The sequence below is a fragment of the Palaemon carinicauda genome, chromosome 10 (genome assembly GCF_036898095.1).
Source record: "Palaemon carinicauda isolate YSFRI2023 chromosome 10, ASM3689809v2, whole genome shotgun sequence".
NCBI lineage: Eukaryota > Metazoa > Arthropoda > Malacostraca > Decapoda > Palaemonidae > Palaemon > Palaemon carinicauda.
In genome coordinates this window covers 21,035,573-21,061,648 of record NC_090734.1, presented here as the reverse complement: position 1 = coordinate 21,061,648, position 26,076 = coordinate 21,035,573, and the positions used below count along the sequence as shown (strand labels likewise).

General features: G+C 44.5%; 1 protein-coding gene across 1 annotated transcript in view; it reads left to right on the top strand.

The window, feature by feature from the left end:
- The window catches only part of LOC137647879 (ESF1 homolog), a 30,879-nt gene extending 6,776 nt beyond the window's left edge, over positions 1–24,103 (top strand). The window contains 7 exon segments of the mRNA XM_068380833.1: positions 2,391–2,611; positions 3,699–3,884; positions 14,639–14,923; positions 14,925–15,131; positions 20,798–20,968; positions 22,088–22,240; positions 23,984–24,103. Of these exon segments, the coding sequence (XP_068236934.1) occupies positions 2,391–2,611; positions 3,699–3,884; positions 14,639–14,923; positions 14,925–15,131; positions 20,798–20,968; positions 22,088–22,240; positions 23,984–24,103 (1,343 nt within the window).
- The last annotated feature ends 1,973 nt before the right edge of the window (positions 24,104–26,076 follow it).

Below are 26,076 nucleotides of genomic sequence, written 5' to 3'. Positions count from 1 at the left end.
GAATTACAACACTCATGCACATCTCCCTTACCCTTATATAGTGATACAATACATGCACAGACCCAATCTACTGGTACCATTGACAACACAAAACACATATTAAACAATCTCACCAACCATTCAAGTACAGTCACACCCCCATCCTTCAACATCTCAGCTTTCACACCATCCATACCAGATGCTTTTCCTACTCTCGTTTCATCTAGTGCTCTCCTCACTTCATCTATTGTAATCTCTCTCTCATTCTCATCTCCCATCACTGGCACCTCAACACCTGGAACAGCAATTATATCTGCCTCCCTATTATCCTCAACATTCAGTAAACTTTCAAAGTATTCTGCCCATCTTTTCCTTGCCTCCTCTCCTTTTAACAACCTTCCATTTCCATCTTTCACTGTCTCTTCAATTCTTGAGCCAGCCTTCCTTACTCTCCTCACTTCTTTCTAAAACTTCTTCTTATTCTCTTCATATGAATGACCCAATCCTTGACCCCACCTCAGGTCAGCTGCCCTTTTTGCCTCACGTACCTTGCGCTTTACTTCCACATTTTTCTCTTTATATTTTTCTTACTTCTCTATACTATTACTCTGCAGCCATTCTTCAAAAGCCCTCTTTTTCTCTTCCACTTTTACCTTCACTCCTTCATTCCACCATTCACTGCCCTTCATCATGCTGCCTCCAACAACCTTCTTTCCACACACATCACTTGCAATCCCAACAAAATTCTCTTTTACTAACTTTCACTCCTCCTCTAAATTGCCAGATTCTCTTACTTTCACTTCGTCATATATAATTTTCAACCTTTCCTGATATTTACTTTTTACCCCCGGTTTTATTAGCTCTTCAACCCTCACTACCTCCCTTTTACATCCACCTACTCTATTCCCCCATTCTGTTGCTACAAATAATTTTCCTTCGACCAAAAAGTGATCAGACATACCGTTAGCCATGCCCCTAAACACGTGCACGTCTTTCAATCTTCCAAACATTCTTTTAGTTATCAACACATAATCCATTTATGCCCTTTCTACTACTCTTCTATTTGCCACTCTTACCCATGTATACTTATTTTTATCTTTCTTTTTGAAAAAGCTATTACTTATCACCATCTCTTGCTCAACACATATCTACCAGTCTCTCACCACTCTCATTTTCACCTGATACGCCATAGTTCCCAATGACACCTACCTCTCCAGCGCCCACTCTAGCATTTAAGTCACCCATGACAACTACATAATTCCTTCTACCCAGTCCTTCTACACACCTAGTTAATTAATTCCAGAACTCATTCCGCTCTTCACCTTTCTCACTACCTGACCCATACGCACTGACAAACGCCCAACACTCCCTACCCAGCCTAACCCTTACCCACATTAACCTAGATGATATCTCCTTCCATTCCACTACTTTACCTGTCATCCACTCACTCAGCAATAAAGCCACACCCTCTCTCGCTCTTCCCCTTTCAATCCCAGACACTCTACCAGACATTTCACCAAACATCACTTCACCCTTTCCTTTTATCTTCGTCTTACACAAGGCCAATACATCCATCCTTCTATTCCTAAACATACTTCCAATTTCACATCTTTTACTCTCTATCGTACTACATCCACGCACATTCAAACACCCCAAAACTACTGAAAGATAATCCACATGAATAACTCCGGGTTTGTATTAGTTAGGGATAAATACAAATTATTTCTGAATTTGTCATATTTGAGGAGATAATCTTATTGATGGTCTGAAAGTCATACATGCATATACCAAGGCAGTACCCCCAATTTTGGGGGTAGCCGACATCAAACAAATGAAACAAAAAAGGGAACCTCTCCTCTCTACGTTCCTCCCAGCCTGACAAGGGACTCAACCGAGTTTGGCTGGTACTTGAAAAAGGAAAATTGCTATAGTACCAGATAATAAGGAATATAGTAGTTTAACTATGGGACACAAAATAGGACACAGTTAAGTGCATTCCAGGAGGAGTATCAAAGGAAGGCTTCACATGACCAATAATAGAAAATGAATTATGTGATGACCATGAGGCCCTCCTGCACACACTGACGATGATAGGTGGTCTCTCTAATAACAGGAAAGTGAAATGTAATTGGTGTACCTCCTGCTAAGACAGAGTTCTATTTCTGATAGTGATAACCATTTTATGAGGAGGGCCATCATTTTTGTTCGACAAGGGGTACATTTCCACTGTATCTCTTCAGTAGAGTCTTAATAATAAGATGTTCCTTTATACTGTTTAAATTTTTATATACTGTATAGTAGTATTTTGTTTGAGCCTGATTGCATCTTTATTTATATATTTTTGGTTTGTTTCTATACCGTTTCCTTTATCCCAGTTTTACTGTTTTGTAATATATTGACTCTGCCCTCAGGAAAACTAACATATTATAGATCTCGTGGGGCAAAAGAGAACTACGAAGCACTTCGTCGGTACGAGCGGAACTGTCTTCGGTACTACTATGCTGTGGTAGAGTGCGACTCGGTTGACACAGCAACGGTGCTGTATGGCCAGTGTGATAGGCAGTCCTTTGACAGGGCTGAGGTTTACATGGATCTGAGATACATTCCATCTGAAATGACATTTGATGATGAGGTTAGTTAATTGTTTGTTGCTCTATGGCTTTGTTGCATTTGAGATATTCTAAACATCCAATTCCTGAGGGTAGAAAAGTTTTTTGACTGTACTGTATCCTCTTTGTAACTGTAATATGCATGACTCCAACTTAATAGATTAAGCTTAAAATTTTTTGTCATTGAAATATTCATACAATTATAAAATAAAATCGTATTCATTATTGTACATGAAACAAACCTTCGCACTTTAATAGGAATTTTACATTAGCAAAGCTGGCCTGGTCGTTAAGCTTTTAATACTATTATAAAATAAAATCGTATTCGTTATTGTACATGAAACAAACCTTCGCACTTTAATAGGAATTTGACATCAGCAAAGCTGGTATGGTCGTTAAGCCTTTAACGACGTAAGCACACCTGGCTGTGGTGTGGCTTGTAAAACCCACCCACTTTACTGGTAGCGTTTCCTTCACTTCTGTGCCCTCCCTATGCAAAGACCTTTAGGAGGTTGGCAAGTGTCATAACCTTTGCTGTTGTACAGGAAAAGGTGCTTTAACAATTCTCTGAGAAAGTTGAACCAGCCAGTATTCATCTTCATAGAGTTATTTTCCCTCCCAGGGACAAGTCTCCTATCAAAGGCGATTGTTCATATTTGTGTAGAATCAAATCACATATTTTAAAAATATTTTAAATTTTCTTAATCATACCAACTCAATTTCTTAAAGTTTCACCAACTGCCTTAACCAGCCTGTAAATCCTATCCCTAAAACTCAAAAATGAGTGTCTTGCTGATAGCCAGTAAGTTATAACTACTTTGTTACAGTAAATGTCACTAACTGCCTTAACCAACCTGTAAGTTCCATCCCTAAAGCTCAAAAGTGAGTGTCTTACTGACACCTGTGAATAGTTATGATTACCTTGTTAAATGTTGATGACAATTCCAGCCTCGCTGAATTCCCACTTGTATTAGATAACTCAGGTTTATATTGAAAAAATACAAGTCACTTTTAAAATTTGTGATTTTTCAAAAGAATGTTTTTAATGCACAGTAGTTTATGATTCTATATTTATTGTTACACTTTCAGTATTCTAACGTTTCTTTTCAGGAACCCCACGATGTTTGTGAGGCTGTGCCAGAATTTTACGAAGCCAGGATGTTCACAACCACGGCTCTGTTTGATTCCCAGCCCACTCTAACCTGGGACCAGACAGACCCTCACCGTCAAAAAGTCCTTTCAAATGCCATGAGAAGTGCCATGACGGGAAAGGAATATAATGAAAATTATCTAAAGGTTTGTTGATTTAGCTGCCATTTTTTTTTATATTTCTATATTTATTAGGTGCCTCAATCAAATATCTAGAAACCAAAGGCTGTTGGCATTGATAAAAGGTAAAGTATGTAGTTTTATTAGTTTTCCTTGCAGGTGGTAGACTTGAAGATGTTACACTGTTAATGTTTTATTAAGGATAAAATTCTGACAAAATAAGAAATTATACGGTTGAAAACTATTCAACATTAAGTTACAATAAAGGATAATCCATAAAGCATGTTATTACATCATGAACATGGACAAGAAACCTGCTATAAAGACCTCTTTGGGGATGCAAGGGTAGTGCTGTCAGTGTACCTCATGTTGGGAACTGTGGACATTTCTTTAAAGGTTCTGGACCCTACTTGCACCAACTTTTTAGCCTTTTTTATCTGTTTCAGCTTCCTTTCTTCCATCTTGCTGCCCCACCTTTCAACTTTTTTACTTCAAAGTGCTGTGGTGTGGTTTCCCCCAATTGCAAATGGATGATAAATGGCCTCCCAGCTCTTAGCAATAGGATTTATGGCCAAAATTGATAATTTCAGGTCCTTCCCTGGAGAAAGAGTGGTTTTGTAAGCAAATTATCAGATTTATTGCTTAATATTACGTGATCATGGAGGCAGTAAATCTTGTAGTATTATTCAGACCAAAGTGACAACCTTAACTGTATTCTAGTTTGTTATATCCCTCTTAGTTGTTGTTCACTGTTCCTTTAGTTCTACATGTTTGTTCTATTAACCGTAGTTATTTTCTCCAATTTTAGGGTACCTCTTATCATTTAGGGTTAATGGGTCAATTCCTTATATAGAGTATCAATGTCTCAATCTCAGTTGTATATTACCCTCGCACTTGGTGTGCTGTGAAACCAATATTTCACATCTTTTCATTCCTAATCCACATACTTGTACTGATCCATAGCCACTGGAATTACTTTGAATAATGTTTGAATTATTCTGAAATCAGATTATAGTGAGATCTTTGAACGTGTTGGGTTCTTTTGAGTTATATTTTGTATTTTCTATTTTATTGTGTAATTTATAGGAATATCATCATGCTCCTGGTAATTCAGAATTTTACTGGTCAGTGTTATACATGGCATAGCTCTGTGAATATTAGACAGAAGTGGTTATGGATTAGTTCTGATGCACTTTACTGATAAATGAGGATCGTAATCAGAATTTAAGATATATTGAATATTGTATCCTAAGTCAGTGACTTTTATCAGAATCTAATGCTATTGGCATAAGATTCACTGGTCAGTGAACAGATATGCGATACAAGTGCTCTTGAGATTGATAACATTTGTATGGATAAGTTTGAAAGGGTAGTGTGAAAGGTAGTGTGAAAACTACTTAGTTTACTGCTTGCCATTCTTTCATACTGATTTAAAAAGTGCATTGATCACTATCCTGTTAGCCCTTTTACCCCCAGGCTATTTGGAACTTTCCAACCCTTAACCCCCAGGTGTTTTTTTTTTTTTTTCAAGCACATTTTGCAATATGTATTTTTTTTAGATTGCTCTAACAGCCTTTATTTTCATCATAGAGAGGTCAGGTTGGTCTCATTCTTTTGGAAAATGCCTGAAGTTTCTCATAAAGTTATCAAAAATATGCAAAAAAAAAATGTAAATGGCAGTTTTTTGCAAGGACGTACCAGTACGTCCATGGGGGTAAAGGGATGAGTTTTGTGAAACATACCAGTACATCCATTGGGGGTAAAGGGGTTAAAAGGTTTGTAATTGAGGAGACTAGTTCTACAATGTTACATATTCTAGATTCATAGTACATTAGAATTAAAAGAGGAAGCCACGTTCTTCATCTTCCTAGACTTTTGATAGGTTTTATAATAGTATACTTTGCACTAGTGTTTCACATGGGTTTCAAAATCTTAGAAAGCGGAGTAACGAGATGAATCGTCTCATTCATGTCAAAAGTTAAACTTGTGTTTCTTACTTCATAACTCTTGTAGGTATTTTCAGAATAACTAGAATTAATTTTTTTATGAAAACTATTTTTTTATATATGTATATATCAGGGGGGCCCTTCTCTCACCACCTTTCTGTATGAAATTTCATATTACCTTTGTAATGGAAAGTAAGAGTGAAAGTGAACAACATACACTTTGCAACTAAAGATCCTATGCTAGTTATCATAACTCAAATTCTCATTGTAGTGTACTATTTATGTGGTAGAACAGTAGTTTATGTGTTGCAAAAAAAAAAATATTTTGTGAAAGCTTTCTCCTTACTCAGATTCAAAAACTTTTTGTCATGAATGCTTTTGGAAAAAAAAATCATACCTGAAAAGCAGCTATTTGTGATTAAAAACCTTACCCAGCATACTAATAAACAATTGTTCCGTAACCGAAATACAAACCACGCTATTTACAGAGGGTTTACCTTTTAGCGCAGCTGAAATGAGGAACCAATAGTTTTAATGAGGGTTAATTACCCCCGCGCTAGTTAGCGGGGGGGGGTTGGAGAAGGGTAGCTTGCTACCCCTCCCCCCTCCACACACCGGTGACTTGCTTCACTTCAATTTTGGCTCGGCAGTGATCAGACGTGTCTGCTCATCGTTCTCGTGACAGCCTTTAATTTTCTGCTTTTTCTTTTCAGCGTGTGTGTTGGTTGGAAGTTGACCTTCATTATTATTTCTTTACAATGCGTACATGCCCTGGAGTTGCCGGTCGTCATTGTGGGACTTTCATGTCGGACGTAAATACGGATCCGCACACCATCTGCCCTTAATGTCGGGGCCGACGGTGTGACCAGGAGAACATGTGCCGTGAGTGCAGGGAGTGGTCTGCCTCCCACTGGAAGAGGTTTGGCCGTCGGCGTAAGAAGAAGTCCAAGAGAGACCGTTCTCCTCCGGGGTTAGCCTTGAAGGAGGAAGGTTCTCGGGACTCTTCTTCCGCCGCCCAAACCTCCTCCGAAGCTCCCCCTCGTCCGCCTCCTAAGGAGAGTCGGCCGAGTGGGAGCGCAGGCCCTTGTTCTGTTTCCCGACCTTCGGTGGGGGGAGAGGGCGTCGCCTCCCATAGCGAGGCGATTCCCCCTCCTCCTCTGGGGGAGGTTATTGATAATGCCTTAACCAGTGATGATCTTTTACAGATTTGGTCGTCCCTGGGGCTTAAGGGCTTGCCCTCCAGGGTCGCTCTTATTGACCTTGTCTCGTTGGGGGCCGCTGTTAAGCAGTCGCCGGCGGTAGCAGAGGTAGACCCTCTGTCTATTGTCGACGTCGTGGTGACAGAGGCCTCTGACGTGGCTGGGCAATCCGCCGCAGGTGCTGTTGCGGATGATGGTGCTAAAGGCTCTCCTCCCCCTTCCGTACATCCTTCGAAGGGGGAAGTGAGTCCTCCGGTCTCTGCTGCTGCTCAGCTTCCTTCTGAGGGAAGTGCTTTGACGGAGACTCCCCTTCGGAGGACCGATGGTCCCGACGATCTTCCCCGAGGCCGCCTCCGCCGTAAGGCTCACCGTCCGCTACGCCACAAGGGCCTCCCTTCCCCTTACAGGGAGACTAAGAGGCGCATTTTTGGGTCTTCATCCTCCGGGGGGGAACCTCCTAGTCAGCCTCAACCTACAGCTCTGCCTTCCTTGAACCTCTCTGCGAACCGCTCACCATCTCCTGCCAGATCTTCGCCTTCGTGAGAACTCGTCACCCGACGGGCAACGATCCCTTCGGGGCTAAGGGATCCTTCCCTTCCGTGAGCAGTGCTAGCACACAGGCGCTCTCCTGCTCGCCAGCGCTCTCCTGATCTTCAGCGCTCTCCTGCTCGTCGGCTCTCTCCTGATGTTCGCCCCCCTCGCCAGCGCTCTCCTGCTCGTCAGCTTTCTTCTGAGCGTCAGCGCTCATTTGAGGACCATCGCCCTGCGGTCTCTGAACACCCTTTAGTTCCTGCTGAGCTCCCTGCTCACCATCTGCCTGGTCTTCTGGCTACGCAACATCGTGTGCGCGTGTGTCAAAAACACATGTTCGCCAACGCGCCAGCGATCTTCCAGCTCCTGCTCGTGAACGCGACGCGCCACCTGTCCTTTCACATGACACGCGTCGACCTTCTGCTCGCCAGCGATCTCCAGCTCGCCAGCGATCATCTACGCGCCAGCGATTACCTCCTCGCCAGCGTTCACCTGCTTGCCAGCGCGCACAGGCGATCTTAGTATCGCCTATTCAACAGCGACAGCTAGAGCGCCAACGTTCTCCAACGCTCCGGAAGGAACATGGTTCGCCAGCTTCTAGCTTGCCATCACGCGATCGCCCTCCTGCGCATGCTGCTCGCCATCGCTCGCCATTGCACGATCGCCCTCCTGCGCATGCTGATCACCATCGCACCCCATCACGCGATCGCCCACCTGCGCATGCTGCTCGCCATCACTCGCCATCACGCTATCGCCTTCCTGCGCATGCTGCTCGCCATCGCTCGCTATTGCGCGATCGCCCTTCTGCGGATGCTGATCACCATCGCACCCCATCACGCGATCATTCACCTGCGCATGCTGCTCGCCATCGCTTGCCATTACGCGGTCATTCACCTGCGCATGCTGCTCACCATTGCTCGCCAGTGCGTTGACATACCACATCGCGCCATCGCCAACTTGAGCGACTGCACTCACCAGCTCATCATCGATCGCCTGTGGATCTACATCGCCAGCGGTCTTCCTCACCTACGCGGCAGCGCGTTCCCTCGCCGTCGCGCCAACGCTTGCGTTCGTTGCCTCGGACACGCGTTCATTTACCTGCCCACCCTCGCACCCACTCGCCTGCGCGCCCGCGCGACCGCTCGCCTGCGCGATCACGCGACCGCTCGCCTGCGCGATCGCGCGACCGCTCGCCTGCGCGATCGCGCGATCGCGCGACCGCTCGCCTGCGCGATCGCGCGACCGCTCGCCTGCGCGATCGCGCGACCGCTCGCCTGCGCGATCGCGCGACCGCTCGCCTGTGCAATCGCGCGACCGCACGCCTGCGCGATCACGCGATCATTCGCCTGCGCGCCCACACGACCGCTCGCCTGCGCTCCCGCGCGACCGTTCGCCTTCGCGCGACCATTCGCCCTCGCGCGACCATTCGCCCTCGCGCGACCATCGTTCGCGGCGAATTCCACAGCCGGTGGTAGCAGCAGGAACGCGTGCTCCTAGACGGCACTCGGGATCACCTCCACCCAAACACAGGTTGGTAGTGTAGGACGAGGAGAGGTTAGTACATCATTCTTCCCCACCTTCTTTTCAGGCAGGTACCGTGGTGTCCACTCCAAAGGATCGCCCGATCCCTTTCCCGTTAGCGAGGATTTCGTACTCTGTGTCCTTGGAGCAACCGACTTGGTTTGGTCCTCTGGCACGGGCGTTAGTGAGGGTTATGAAACCAGCACTCGCTGGCCAGGGTAACAAACCAACGGCTGTCTCTCCTACGCTGAAGAGAAAGAGAGGAGTGGACTTCGTGGTGACTTCCCCAAGGGCGAAGTTGGTTCCCAAGAGGTCGGTCGCGAAGGTCCCTTCTCCTGCACGAGTGCTCTCTCCTTCTCCCGTGGACGAGGCCTTTCCGTCCTCAGGTGAGTCCAGTGGGGCGGTAGTCTTCCCCTCGGCACCAGGGGGGGAGACTTCGCTTCATGCAGGAGAATCGTCTCGTGAGGAAGGGGCCCCTCGAACCTCATTGTTGGGATCCTGTATCCCTCCCAGGAGGGAATCCAAGGACTCCAAGACCGTCCCTAAATCCTCTGCATGGATTCGTCAGGAACCCACGACTACTCAGGGGAATGTCCACGTGTCACCCCAGGAAGAGATCCCTGGGGCAGGAGACTTAGCTGCCAGCCCGCAGGGAGGAGAACAGCAAGAATCCGAACATGCCTTCTGGCAGGTCCTAAGCCTGATAAGGCAACTTAACGGGCTTATGGATCCAGTCATCGCCCCCCGTGAAGGCAAAGATGAAGTGTTTGACGTTCGGAAGGCCCCTAAGACCAGTGCGGCTCTGCCCTGGTCTCGGGGGCTGAAGAGTGCCAGGGCTAGGGCCAACGCTCAGCTCGCACTTCTTGCCTCCTCCAGTCGTTCCACTCTCGGGAACAAGCTCATCCCTCCTCCTCGTCTTCAGCAGAGGAGGTATTTCGAGATCCTGGGTGAGCACAACCTCTCTCTTCCTCTCCATCACTCTGTGGAGGAGCTGGTGAAGGGAGTTCCCCTTGAGAAACTCTCCGCCTGGCAGGTGTCGTTCTCGGCGGCAGAGATCCTTAGCCACGAGAAGGTCGCTAAGTGTGCCATGCAGGCCACTTTGTGGCTGGACTTTTGGCTAGGATCTCTGGGCATCCTATTGCGATCGGAGGACTTGTCCAAGGAGACCAATAGGAAGGCCCTAGAGACCTTCTTGCTCTCGGGCACCCGCTCCATCGAGTTTTTGGCGCACCAGGTTACCACCCTGTGGGCCAACTCGGTGTTGAAGTGTCGCGATGCTGTGTCCGAGAGATTCCATCCGAAGGTCCCCGCCGTAGATGTGTGTAGGCTCCGACATGCTTCCCTTCTGGGGGAGAGCCTGTTTGAGCCTCAAAACATGGAGCGAACGGCTGAGAGGTGGAGGAAATCCAGCACAGACTCCCTCCTCCATAGGGCCCTTACAACTCGGCCCTATAAGCCTCCAGCCCCGCCACAACAGCAGCAACAGCCTCGTAAGGCTCCCAAACAGGCACCAGCAGCTAAGAAGGTGGTGTCTAAGCCCCAGCCCTTTCCAGCCAAGGTCAAGAGGGGCGGTAAGTCCTCCAGGGGAGGCAAGACTCCTAGGGGTGGCGGCCGCGGCCGCAAGCCCTAGGGGTGGCAGTCCCCCTGCATGTCCACCTGTGGTGGGATGCCTTCAGCGTTGCGTCCGCAGGTTGCAGCAACACGGGGCCGATGCTTGGACGGTCTCAGTAATCGGCCAAGGCTATTGCGTCCCGTTCACAACATTTCAACCTCCCCTGACAGCGAATCCAGTGTCGTTGAGCTCCTATGCCACGGGATCGGCAAAAGGGCTGGCCCTTCAGGCCGAAGTCGAGACCATGCTCGAGAAGGGTGCTCTCCAGGAGGTCATGGACGGCTCCCCAGGCTTCTTCAGTCGACTCTTTCTTGTAAAGAAGGCTACTGGAGGCTGGAGACCCGTCATCAATCTCTCAGCTCAGAACAGGTTTGTCAAACAAACCCGGTTCAGCATGGAGACAGCAGACATGGTCAGACTTGCGGTGAGACCACAAGACTTCATGTGCACACTGGATCTAAAGGACACGTATTTCCAGATCCCAATCCATCCGTCTTCCAGGAAGTACCTGAGATTCTGCCTAGACAACAAGATCTACCAGTTCAAGGTGCTGTGTTTCGGTCTCTCCACAGCTCCTCAGGTGTTCACCAGAGTGTTCACCCTGATTTCATCTTGGGCGCACAGGAACGGCATTCGTCTCCTTCTTTATCTGGTCGATTGGCTGATCCTAGCAGACTCGGAGTCGACCCTTCTTCGGCACCGAGACAGGCTTCTGGATCTTTGCCAGGATCTGGGGATCGTGGTAAACCTCGAGAAGTCCTCTTTGCAGCCGTCTCAACGACTGGTTTATCTAGGCATGCTAATAGACACCATTCTCCACAAAGCCTTTCCATCAGACGACCGGATAGCAAGGCTGAGGAGGGTGGCGGAACCCTTCCTCAGGCGAAAAGAACTCCCCGCCCTATCGTGGTTGCGTCTCTTAGGTCACCTATCCTCCCTGGCCCGTCTGGTTCCAAACAGCCGCCTCAGGATGAGATCCCTTCAATGGCGGCACAAGTCCCGGTGGAATCAAGGATCCGATTCCCTGGACATTCTGATCCCAATGGGGTCTCTGGAACAGACGGACTTGCGGTGGTGGCTGGCCGACGGGAACCTGCGGAAGGGAGTGAGTCTTCTCGTCCTCCCCCCGTGGGGGGCACACGTTCTGAACCAGAGGGCCTCAGGCCTTTGCTCAGAATCAGAAAAGTGCCTACACATCAACCTGCTAGAATTGAAGGCCGTCTTTCTAGCTCTTCAGCAGTTCCAACGGTCCCTGGCGGGTCACTCCGTGGTGGTGATGAGCAGCAACACCACGGTAGTGGATTATATCAACAAGCAGGGAGGCACTTTTTCGCAACAGCTATCCCATCTTGCAGTAGAGACTCTGAGGTGGACCGAAACCCACTCGATAACACTATCAGCTCGCTTCATTCCTGGCAAGAGGAATGTGCTCGCCGACAGTCTGAGCAGGGCTTCACAGATAGTGAGTACCGAGTGGTCTTTGGATCCTCAGATAGCCAACAAAGTCCTGACTTTGTGGGGTTCCCCGACTGTGGACTTTTTCGCGACAGCCTTGAACTTCAAGCTGCCCCTGTACTGCTCACCAGTCCCGGACCCCAAGGCACTCTGGTAAGATGCTTTCCAGCAATGGTGGGACAACATCGACGTGTACGCCTTCCCACCGTTCTGTCTGATGAGAAGGGTGCTCAACAGGACCAGACTATCGGTCAACTGTTCGATGACTCTGGTAGCTCTGCTATGGCATCACGCGGAATGGTTCCCGGACCTTCTGCAACTCCTGACGGAACTCCCAAGGGAGCTTCCTCCATGACACTAGCTTCTCAGACAACCCCACTCCGACGTCCTTCACAGGGCCGTAGCCTCGCTTCGGCTTCACGCCTGGAGACTATCCAGCGTCTCCTCGCGGAGAGAGGCTTTTCGCAACAGGTTGCGGAGAGAATGTCTCGGCACCTGCGAAGGTCCTCTGAGGGAGTCTCCCAAGCAAAGTGGAGAGTCTTTTGTGGTTGGTGTCGTGGAAGGGGTATCTCTCCACTCGATGCCACTATTCCAGCAATAGCGGACTTCCTCGTGTATCTGCGAGAAGAAATGCGCCTTTCTGTCTCGGCAGTGAAAGGCTATCGCTCAGCCTTAAGCTTGGCCTTCAGATTGAAGGGCGTGGATATTTTTTTCATCGCTAGAACTCTCTTTACCCATACGTAGCTATGAGCTTACCTGCCCCCAGTCGGAAGTGAGACCCCCTCCTTGGAACGTGGTTCGAGTCCTCAGGTCTCTTAAGAGACCTCCCTTCGAGCCATTACGCCAGGCCTCCGATCGCCACTTGTCTTGGAAGACGGCTTTCCTACTTGCCTTGGCTTCGGCCAAGCGAGTTAGTGAACTTCATGGTCTCTCGTACGACATCGCCCATTCAAGGGGATGGGGGGAGGTAACGTTCAGGTTCGTCCCTGAGTTTGTTGCCAAGACTCCGAATCCTGGAGTGCCGGATCCTCGGTTCAACTCTTTCAGGATTGCAAGTCTCCGTTCTGTAACAAGCGACCCAGACCAGCTGCTACTATGTCCAGTGAGGTGTCTGAGGCACTACTTGAAGAGAACGGCTGCAGTCCGTCCGCATGTGCGAGCTTTGTTTATGAGCACAGGCAGGACTAAGAGGAGGGTCACCAGGAACACCATCTCAGCTTGGATTCGAAGGGTTATCCACCATGCCCTGAATCCTGACCCTCCTTCGTCACGTCGCCCTCTGGCCCACGATGTCAGGGGTATTGCTACATACCTGGCCTTCAAGAGAAACTTCTCTGTGACGCAGGTACTTCAAGCTGGGGTCTGGAAGCGTCAAACGACCTTCACAGCCCACTACCTGCAAGACGGGACCCACAGGAGCCTCGATACGTTTTCTATCGGCCCTGTGGTGGCTGCACAACAGCTGGTCTAACCTCAGGCTCCTTTTGGACAAGTAGCAGTAGGTTGAGGGCGTTGTTACCCGGTCTTAGTCTGCGTGAATGAAAGAGTATGTCTGACCCTTACTTCTTTCTTCATTCTCCCCTCTCTTGGGGAAGCAGCATCCTGGTCCTCGCATAGCTGACCTCGACCTCTGCAGGTAACCCATGCTTCTTTGTGCTCCTAGTATTAAGCTTAATACTGTTGCGTCTCCCATACCCTGACGAGGTGGTATGCGGAACGTCCTATCCTAGAATTCCTATCTGAAGGTCTCAAGGTCAACTTCATAGGACGAGTCACACTCTCCTCCTCACACTGCTTATGTAGGCCACTCGTTCCTAGCGATGCTAGGAACTTGTGAGGTACAGGGGCTCCCTCTCTCTATTGCTGCTCACTGAGGGATCGAGACCCCGGGCAAGCCGAAGTCAGTAAGGCTGGGGACTTTCCACCCTTCCTAAGGGGTAAGTCACCCTCTGTAAATAGCGTGCTTTGTATTTCGGTTACGGAACAAATGACAAATTCGAAGATAATTTGTATTTTTCCTAACCATACAAACCTTAGCTATTTACACATATGTGCCCGCCATCCCTGACCCCCAAGTCAAGTCCTACCTCTAAGTGAAGTGAAGCAAGTCACCGGTGTGTGGAGGGGGGAGGGGTAGCAAGCAACCCTTCCCCACCCCCCGCTAACTACCGCGGGGGTAATTAACCCTCGTTAAAACTATTGGCTCGTCATTTCAGCTGCGCTAAAAGGTAAACCCTCTGTAAATAGCTAAGGTTTGTATGGTAAGGAAAAATACAAATTATCTTCGAATTTGTCATTTTAAGAAATTAACTAAACTAAACCTTCTCCATCATGAGGCTCAATACTATACACTTTTAGAAGTTTTATTCCAGCTGTGACTAGGGTTATAGCTTAGCTAGTAATGATAATAATAATAATAATAATAATAATAATAATAATAATAATAATGAATTAGTAAAGCTGTAGTTCTTAATATGATCCATAAAACTCTCAAGCTCCTTTTTCTTAATGTTTCAGAATTTCATTGCATCGAGTAGCGATGAAGATTCAGATCATGAGCAGGAAGAGGACTACAGCAGTGACGAAAGGGAAAATGACAAGAAAGCGAGTATCGCCAATTTCAGGGCTCTACTCCAAGAAATAGACGAGAAGGAAACGAAGAAGAAAAACCGCTTTGATATGGAAGAAGTTTTTGGAACTGAGGGGAAAGAAGATGACGGGGAAGATGAAGAAGAAAGTGAGAGTGAAAACAATCTTAATCCATTTGAACGATATTTGGAGAAGAAAAAAAATAAAAAGTTGAAAAAAACTGGAGGCTAAAAAAGCCGCAATTGGCAAAAAGGAGGAGTATTCTGATGACGAACTTCCTGAAGGTATGGAGGACATCAGAAATGATCATTTCTTTGCAGAAGAGTTGGAAGAGAGTCCAAAGAAGGATAAGAAGGACAAGAAGAAGAAGAAGAAGAAGAAAATGCAAAAAGAAGTGCAAAGTGACAATGAAGAAGCACAGGTTGGTGTTTTTGTCTGTTTAGATTCTTTTCCGTGTCAAGTTTTTAATTTGCAATAATTGTGGTAATTCATTTGTACATATTGTTAGGTTAAAATTTCTTTATAAAAATATTATGATGATTGTTAATATTATTATTGGAATATTGTTATTGGGTACTTGAACAAGAAGTTTGGTTACGTTGCTAGATTTTAGGAAATTGGGATCCATTCAGAGGTAATATTTGAACAAAGACAGTTAATTTTCTGGTCGTAGGAGCCGGAAGCTCTAGGTATATCCTTGAGAGTGGTTCGTGGTATGTTAGGAAAAATACAATTGTTCCGTAACTGGAATAGAAACCTACGCTATTTATTAGGGGTTATTACTTTTAGCGAAGCTGAAAGGACGAGCCATTAAAATTATAGCGAGGGTTAACTACCCATTCCTCTACTAAGCGGGGGTGGGGGAGGTTAGCTTGCTACCGCTCCCGCTCACATACCAGTGATTTAGCTCGCTTTGCTTTTGTCTCTGATGGTGTATGGTTGATGCCCTTCTTCATCTTTTGCCTATTTGAACTGCCATCAATGCTTTTATTTGTGCTTTCTTTTTTATTAGTGTGTGTGTGTTTACTTTTGCGACCATACGTTTTTGCCCTGGACTTGAAAGTCGGCCCTGCTGAATCTTGATGTCAGCCGTCGACACCGATCACCACACCCTCTGTCATACCTGCAGAGGTCAGTGGTGTGATAGTGATAACAGGTGTAGAGAGTTTCGGGAGTGTTCTGCCTCCCAGTGGGAAAGGTTTGGGTAACGGCGGAAGAAGAAGTCAAAGCAGGATATTTCTCCTTCGAAAGGGGAAAAACCCAAGACCTCCTCTTCCGCTTCCCGGCCTTTCTTCAAAGCTCCTGCTCGTTTGGTCTCTTTCGGGAGACCTTCAAGTAGTAGTGTAGACCCTTTAATTTAAGACCAACCCCGGTACTCAAGAGATGGTGTTGCTTCCTCTAGCGAAGCGGCCGCACCTCTCCCCCCGGGTGAGGCCTTGTCTCTGTCTTCCTTTATACAGGTGTGGTCATCTTTGGAGCTTCCGGGTCCGCCCTTCAAGGACCCCTTGGTGTAATTCATCATTCATGGTGCTAGTGCGCAGCCGTCATCGACTTTGGAGTTAGATCCTCTGTCGTGCGTCGACGTTATATTGTCTGAAGCGTCTTCTGTGGCCGCTGCCGACACCCCTTCACCTTCAGACTCTCCAGCTGTTGCTGCCGACTGTTTCCCCCATTCCTGTTCATCCTTCGATTGGGAAACTAAGTCTTTCATCTGTTTCTCCTTGGAGAAGGATTTCACTCATAGAGACTCCTCTGAGGAGGACTGCTGCTACTAAAGGTCAGCTGGCTAATCTTCTGCCCCTAGAGGGCATCTTTGATCTCGCAGAGCTCGCCCTCCGCTTCACCTTAGAGGTGGCTCTTCACCATAAGTGAAAAGGTGCCTCTTCCGCTCTTCAGCCTTATCTTCGCAGCTGTCACCCACAGAGGAACCTCCGCTTCAGTCATCTTCCAGCCCTCGACCTTCGCCTCTTCCTGAACCTTCTGACGATGCTGCCACTAATCCTCGGACTTTGGCCCTGGGTTCTTCTGTCAATCATTCGTGATCCCCGTCGGAGGATGTTCGCCCTTCCAAAGGGCACATCCCTATTCCAGACCTTCCTTCACACCGACCTGCTGACCTACCTTACCCCTTCTTGTCTCCTGTTCAGCATCTGCATGCTCATAATGCACCCCCGAAGCGTTTGGCTGCGCACCAACGATCCAGCGTGCCAGTGCCCTTCAGTGTACCAGTGCTCACCAGCATCACGTTAGCGCCCTCCAGCAATTCAACGCTTCCTACTAGCTTTGGCCTCGGCCAATGTTCACTTCATGGTCTCTCATACGACATCGTCCATTCATGGGGATGGGGAGAGGTATCGGTCGGCTTCGTCCCCAAGTTTGTAGCCAAGACTCAGAATCCGGGAGTGGCGGAACCCCAATTCAACTCCTTCCGGATTTCGAGTCTCCGCTCTTTAACTGATGATCCTGATCATCTCTTACTCTGCCCAGTGAGGAGTTTGAGGCTGTACATCAAGAAAACAGCCTCAGCCCATTCCCGTTTGTCTGCACTTTCCGTCAGCAAGGGGAAGAACAAGAGGAGGGTCACTGAAAACATCTCCTCTGCCTGGATTCGCAAGGTTCTAGATCATGCCCCGAATCCGGACCCTCCTCTTTCACGTCGCCCCAGAGCCCATGATGTCAGGGGTGTAGCTACGTCTCTGGCATTCAAGAGAAACTTCTCTGTGAAGCAGGTTCTACAGGCTGGGGTGTGGAAACGTCAGAATACGTTCACAGCCCACTACCTGCAAGACGTGCCCTACAGGAGTCTCGATACGTTCTCTATTGGCCCTCTGGTGGCTGCACAACAGCTGGTATAATATCTCAAGCTCCTTATTGGACAAGTAGCAGAAGGTTGAGGGCACTGTTACCCGGTTTTAGTCTGTGCGAATGAAAAGGTTTGACTGACTCCTATTCCTTTCTTCATTCTCCCCTTTCTTGGGGGAAAGCAGCATCCTGAGTTCTCTGCACAAGCTTACCTCAAACCACTGCAGGGAAACCATGCTTCCTCGTGTTCCTAGTATTAACCTAATACTTTGCGTCCCCATACCTCGGCGAGGTTTTTTCCTACAAAGACTCGAAATAACTTTTACCTGGACATCTCGCTTCTAAACATCTCAACACACAGCTTGCGTAGGCTGCAGACCTTGCGTAGCAAGGTTTAGCGAGGTGCAGGATTCCTTATTTTTGGTACAAACCTATTCAAAATAAGGATCCTCCGGGTAAAGCCAAAAGCCAGTTTGGCTGGGACGTCCACCCTCCTAATGGGTAAGTCACCCCTAAATAAATAGCGTAGGTTTGTATTCCAGTTATGGAACAAATGACAAATTCGTAGGTAATTTGTATTTTTCCTAATGAGACAAACCTTTAGCTGTTTATACAAACTTACCCGTCAGCCCTATCCCCTTTGAAGTCCTACCTCCAAGCAAAGTGTGCTTAATCTCCGGTGTATGAGAGGGACGTATAGCAAGCTACCCCTGCTAACTAGCGGAATGGGTAGTTAACCTTCGCAAAAATTTTAATGGCTCGTCCTTTCAGCTTCGCTAAATGTAATACCCCTTATAAATAGCCAAAGGTTTGTATTGTTATGAAAAATATAAATTATTTATGAATTTGTCATTTTTCGTAGAAATTGTCATATTTAAGCATTAAGAAGGAACTGCAATAAACCTTCAGCACTGTCTGTAGTGTTTTGCACAAAGCATATTGTTATTAGTACCTCCTTATGGGGTACTGAATAGTCTGCATTTATAGTTGGAGAGTACATATAATTAAATTTGAAATTATAGGATTAGCCTTAAAAGCTATTCCCCATATAGAATATAGATGCAGTTTCTTGTATTTTCCCTCAAATTTAGCCTGCAGATTATCTTTTAATGTTTTAGTGACTAGGTCTTTGTAAATAATGCATTGAAAGAGAATACAGCTTTAAATTTATGTACACATATTTTACATAGTAAGTATAATCTGCTTTTTCATATAATTTGAATGCATTCTATTAGGAATTGTATTTTTGGGAAAGTATCATAATCATCATCATAAACATATTATTGTCGCGGCTTTCTCTCAAGAAATATAAATCTATGCAATTTTCTGACTCGGAAAATAACGTGACAGATCAGTTGCTTTTAATCTTCCCCCCACACCCCCATGGTCCTATAAGAATCACTTGGGTCGTGAGTATAGTTGAAGAATCTGATTAACTTAGAATATCACGATAGTATTGCAAAGATAGGTTATTATAACTATTAAGTAAGCAAAAGAATATTTGCTATTCACCTAACAAAGTTGTAAGTAATGCCCTCTTTCCAAATGCACTTGCCTGATGCTTTGGAGCAATGTTCTTTGCACTTGAATAAAGTTACAATGTATACTTATTTAATTCACAGTGACTCCAGAATTCACTTGAAATTTCAGAACAAATTAAAGTGATATTGTGGTGTGAAGTAGATAGCCTTAAGGCTGCATATTTACAATCTTGCTCAAGAGTTACCCGCGTAGAGCTGGCTCTCAGGTCATGAAAAGAAATTGTTAGCAGCAATTCAGTCTCCTTGTGTATGTTTTTTATGTATGATTACAGTAAATTTTAAATTCTTTCAAATATAAGTTTAATCATCATTCAAATGGCGAATATACACACAAGCAAAACGTCAAATACAGTATCAGTAGTGTGCATAGACAGGTAGTGTGCATAGACAGGTATGACTGTAGAGAACACAGTAGCCATCCAATACTTGATAAACTACCAAGTGGATGCCATAGCAGTGTTAGGTGATGAAGAAGGGGGTTGATTCATCATTGTTGTAAGTCTATCTTATGATAGTACACTCATATCATCATCATTTCTATTCTTTATGTGTAGTGCAAGCTGCTTCTGCTGCTCTATGAATAAAGATAAAAGTATTATATAGAAAGTATAAAAATCAAAGAATTTTTTATGAATTAAGAGGGAAATTACTGAATATGATAATAAAATTGACGGATTATGTGCTGTCAATGAATTTGCCGATTCTTACCCCCAAATAAGGTAGCTTGCTTACCATAATCATAATCGTGCCTCTGGTACCCTTGTAGCTTTTGCTGTGAGATCGGATTGTCAGATCCCTTCCTTACCAGTAGGTTTAGGTTACTGGACTGAAAAATGAAGGAGGGTTGTAACTTTATGGGTATTTGTACTTGCGTTGACGTAAGTCCACTCCGTTTATGAATTATTCATACAGTGGCAATTGATATTTACTCGTCATTTAAAAACAAAATCCATTGTAGCTATACTCAAATGGGTAGAACTGCAATTTTATGGTTTCATTAAGCTTTAAAATTCATAAAAAAAAAAAATTAGCAAATTTGGTAATTTTTCCACCATTTTGTCATTACAGCATTTATATAACAAGTGCTAGATAAAGAAAAAGTTTCCATTTGTCTGGCATTGGGAAATTATTATAAAAAGTGAATTGTTAACTTTATATTGAAAAGGGAAAATAACACAGATTGTGTAGATCGGAAGATGATCTAAATAATAGTTTACTCAAGATATGAAGTACAAACAAAATTATTAGTTTCAGGAGGACGGTGTAGTGAAATTCTTCCGATTTTCAGGGTCCATGCAAATTTGCTGTCTCTGGCAATGCCAAGTTGTCAATTTTCTGGGTCCATATAATTTAGCTGCATAACTGAAACGATGTAATTCCTCTGTTTTAGAGACTGTTATTTTACTGGTTTTCTATTACTGCAATTTTAGTTTTTTTCCGGTGCAATGTAATTTTAATGCTCTTCTGTTTTTTTTTTTTTTTTTTTTTTTTTAAACAGCTAATTTTCAAGTTGATTATTGCATATATTCAAGGGAACTATTTGAATATTTTTCTGAATAAAAAAATAATGCATTCCTAAGTCTTTTTCTGTCATTTTAATACTTTCAAGATTATATCATCTTGTTTGTCATCAAGTTAAACAAGAAAATAAGTTGCCTTATTTCAAAGTAGTGTGAGGCAAAGACATTTCCTAAGATTTTAATTTATTATTTTTAATAAAATATCATCTGTTTATTCTTTCCAGAAAGATTTATAATTACTTCTTATGGATGAAGACCAGGAAGAGAAAAGACATTTTAACATGAGGGATATTGTGGAAGAACACAAAGGGAAGTCTAAGAAGAAATTGAAGAAAAATGCTAAGAAGAAAATGGCAGAGAAGCTCGAAGGAAAGGACAGTAATAATGACTTTATGGTAAGGACTATTGGTATGTAGCTATAGCAATCAGAAATTAATTGTTTCTGAAGTTTTCATATTATCCTAAAACATTTCTGGACAGTTATCAGATTATCCTAAAACATTTCTGGACAGTTTTCAGATGATCCTACAACTTTTTTGGACAGTTTTCAGATTATCCTAAAACTTTTCTGGACAGTTTTCAGATTATCCTAAAATGTATCTGGACAGTTTTCAGATTATCCCCAAATGTCTCTGGACAGTTTTCAGATTATCCTAAAATGTATCTGGACAGTTTTCAGATTATCCTAAAACTTCTCTGGTCAGTTTTCAGATTATCCTAAAACATTTCTGGACAGTTTTCAGATTATCCTAAAACATTTCTGGACAGTTATCAGATTATCATAAAACATTTCTGGACAGTTTTCAGATTATCCTACAACTTTTCTGGACAGTTTTCAGATTATCCTAAAACTTTTCTGGACAGTTTTCAGATTATCCTAAAACTTTTCTGGACAGTTTTCATAGTATCCCAAAGTGTTCTAGACAGTTTTCAGATTATCCGCAAATGTCTCTGGACACTTTTCAAATGATTCCAAAATGTATCTGGACAGTTGTCAGACTGTTATCAAGCTAGAACTAAGAATGAATAGACAATTGCCTCCTACTGGTCAGACATCAGAACAAAATATCTGATTACACAGCTTCTTTTGTTTTGTCATTCTTATGTATTTTATATTTAAACCCTTATTCTCCCCTTCTTTTTCTATGATAGGATATTCTGTAAAGTACTTTTCATTCAAGACAGCCATTGTTTAGATAAGGATAACTACTTTCTTGGCAACAATAGTATTTTGTTTTTTGAGATCCATAAATTATAATTGTATCTTGTGTTTAGATTAGGGTATCATTTCCACTCAGAAAATTTTGACCTTGTTCTCTTCTGACACCGTTTTGATTTCCAAGTTATGAAACAGGGTATCAATTTTATAATACTGTACATACTTGAATGATTATCCTCAAGAGACAGAAAAAAAGTATTTAGCTTTGGTTTTGGATCTTAGAATTTAGTTTACTATGGCACCGTGAAGCCTGGTATCGAAGCAAGGGCAAGTCCTAAAGTTTTTGTCTTTCCAGGTTGACACCACTGATTCCAGGTTTTCAGGTCTGTTTACATCGGGAGATTTCAACATAGATCCTTCGCATCCTCAGTTCAAACGTACCAAAGCGATTGACGAGTTAATAAATAATGTACAGAAGAAAAGAATGGCTGAGAGCTTTGAAAATACTGTAAGTATGATGTGAATCTCCTTAAAAACATTTAACAAAACATATTCAGGAAATCCTCAACTTGAAAACATTCAAAGATTCAAACACAAATAATGAAGATAAGATAAATAAATACAATAGTGTAATAAAACAATATTATATAATTTAATAAATTAAGCAAAACAACATTTGGAATAACCTGATATCTATTGCATATGAAACACGACTGTTTGTTGACTTTTGTAGCTGGAAATCATTGGCATGTAATTCAGGTTAGGTCTACCCTAGACCAAAATTTAAAAAAATTTTGACTTACAAACAGCTTCTTGGAACCAATTAAGTTTTTAAGTTGAGGACCTTCTGTACTTCGCGTTTATTCAAACCATATAAAAATCCTTTAAAGATATTCTAATACTTTATACAGTACCGAATCACGCTTATGGAATTAAGTGTATTATTGTATGTTGTGTTCCATCTATGTATACCATCTGGTTTAGGGTAGAATTTAGGTTTCTTTTGAGTTTTCTTCTAAATCCAGATGGGAAGTATCATATATTTCCGTTTCTGTGTACAAGACGACCTATCTTGAGGGGGGATACCTATACATAAATGCGGAGAAAGGGTTTGTATTTCGCCATGCTCAGCAAAGCTGTACTAGTCAAGGCCACCCATACTAGGGGGTTTACTTTAAGCAATCAGACTGAAGTCTCCCACCATCACTAATCCTCAAGCCAGTGTGGTGATGAAAATGGCCAAATCTCAGACATGTCTCGGCCCTTTATCTTGCAGTGGACGAGGCTGGAAATTAGAAGAAATATTAACGACTTTATCTCCTATGTAGATTATATGACAAATGCTGTGTCTGGGCTGGCTTTTGTGGCAGCAGGTATTCCATCAAGCATTTGGGTTAAGTAAAGATGGTGTTATTACAAATATTTCATTTACTCTATCTTTAGATATTTTGATATATCTACAAGGGAAACCATTCTTTTGTTTGTTTCATCATCAATCACAACTAACAAACGAATGTACACATTTACACATCCAAGTGATAACTAATGATACTAATAGCTTTTAGTAAACTGCATGAAAAATGTGTTAATTTTTGTAAGATTGCTAAGATTTTAGCTCCTATGCCTTTTGGCAGTATTGTTCTGTCTAAGGTTTAGAGACCCTCTTGCAGAAAAAGGCCCAGTATGTGGCATAAAAGTTGGGGCCAGAAGAGTTTGATGCTTTAACTGTTGAAAACTGCAGTAGCGTCACTTTACAGCTGCTATTATTTTGTTGTAACTATTGTTCCCCCAAAATTTTTTCCTGGTGTACTTACCAAAGGCTTAATGTAATGGTTGTTTAGATAAGGGACTGTGATACTGTAGTTATTCACTCCTGCCTAGGCATCCAAGAAGCGTACAATGCATGAGTAGTAATTCTCATTGAATCAGTCATTGTTCTGTATCTGGAATACAAACCAACGCTATTTATTGGGGTATTACTTTCGGCAAAGCTGAAAGGACGAACCATTAGAATTTAGCAAGGGTTAACTACACATCCCGCTTGCTGCACCACATGACCTTAGGCCTTTGGTCAGGGTAAAATAAATACCTCCACATGAATCTCTTAGAGATGAAGGCCGTCTTTCTAGCCCTTCAGCAGTTCCATCAGTTCCTGGCGACCACTCAGTGGTGGTGATGAGCGACAACACCACGGTAGTGGCTTATATCAACAAACAAGGAGGTAAATTTTTGCAGCCCCTATCCCTTCTAGCAGTACTGTAGAGATACTGAGATGGGCCGAGATTCATTTGATACAACTATCGGCACGCTTCATTCCAGGCAAGAGGAATGTGCTCACCGACAACCTAAGCAGAGCATCTCAGATAGTTAGTACCAAATGGTCTTTGGATCATCTAGTAGGCAACGAAGTTCTGACTTTGTGGGGTTATCCGACGGCGGATCTCTATGTAACAGTCCTGACTTTGTGGGGTTATCCGACGGCGGATCTCTATGCAACAGTCCTGAACTTCAAGCTCCCTTTGTACTGCTCCCCAATTCCATACCCCAAGGCTCTCTGGCAAGATGCATTCCAACAATGGTGGGACAACATCGAAGTTTACGCCTTTCCCCCGTTTTGTCTGATGAGGAGGATACTCAACAAGGCCAGAGTATAGGTCAACCTCTCAATAACTCTCATAGCTCCGCTATGGCATCAAGTGGAATGATTTCTGGCCCTTCTGCAACTCCTAACGGAGCCTCCAAGAAAACTCCCTCCACGACATGATCTACTCAGACAACCACACAGTAACATCTACCATAAAGCTATAGCTTCGCTATGACTTCACACCTGGAGACTATCCAGCATCTCCTCACTCAGAGAGGATTTTTGCAACTAGTTGCGAACAGGATGTCTGAATACCTGCGAAAATCATCAGCTGCAGTCTATGGTAGTAATAATAATAATGATAATAAAAACAACAACAACAATATTAATAATGATAATAATAACAAAAATAATAATAATAATAATAATAATATCTTGTCCAATTTCTTGATTCTACTGACAATTCTCTTTTCAGGGTTGCTACACACTGCTAGCAAGGTGGCGAAGGTCATCAGGTAGGTGAAGGATACAATTCAGGTTAAGGCTGGATGTAATTAATATAAGTATAAGTAATACTCGAAAATTACAACAGGTAAAGTCAGGAGTGGATTGCGACGCGTTTCGGAACTGCTTGCTCCGTCTTCAGGCGAGAAGTGAAGCTCTGGCTGGATCTGGGTCTTTATATATCCTGGCTCTGGTTCGTAGAGAGAGGCCTCGAATTTTGATTGGTCGATCGGAGGTTATAGGCTCGGGTGGCAGATGTACGACGAGCTTGGCTCTGCCTCCCAGGCTAATAGGTAGGAACGAATTCTGAATCCTGATTGGTCAAGACGCGCGCCGAGCCAGCCATAAGGTCAGGCAGTCTCCTCTCTCGCTCAGTGGACTGGACTGAGAGAGGTATCCGAGCTCCCTGATTGGCTGAGACGCGCGCCGAGACGGGCTCAAAGTCAGGCAGCCCATTCCTACGCTCAGCAGACTGGAATTCCGGACCATGTTCACCGCCAAAATCGGCATTCGGCCAGACGATTTCTCCATTTGTGGGGGTGTCAGGGTTGGGGTTGTCATCGTTCTGGTGGTCTTGTTCTTGGTTCCTAGCGTTGGTACGTTGACAGGATGGTAGGAGGAACATCTCTTGGGTCATATTCAACGCTGGTTTCTCGTTCTGGATTAACAGAGCTTCCAATATTCGTAGGCGCCTACTGTCCGGAGCGCTGCCGATAATTTTGGTATTGGCGACAATGTCTGCCCGGTTAATTTGGGTGTTATGTCATTGTAGAGTATGAATTCTTATAGCACCTTGCTGGACATGGCACGAAATCCTCTTCGAAAGTTTCATAGTAGTCATATCTATGTATTTGCGGGGGCATCCTCGGATTGGGCATTGGTAAGAGTAGACTACATTTGTCTTCTTCAGAGGATCGTTCTCAGGGGGCGCTGGATAGTTTCTCATGATTAAGCTGCGGGTTTTTTCAATCTGGTAATAGATGATGAGTTTCACTTTCGTGGTCTCATCAGTGGGTGACACGTTGTTAGTGATGATATCTTTAATAGCCTTTTCATCCCGCTGATATTCTGCGTGCATGAGGCCTTTGTAGTAAAGCTTGATGTCTCTAGATCCGTCAGTGGGGTTGTCGGACCTATCTCTAGTGCTGTCGGACCCCTGGCTGGCGCTGTTGGACCCTTCCACCGCAGAGGACCCATACCACTTGTCTATAGCTGCCCTCACTTCACGCTGGACTTGCTTGTTGCTGTAGCCGTTG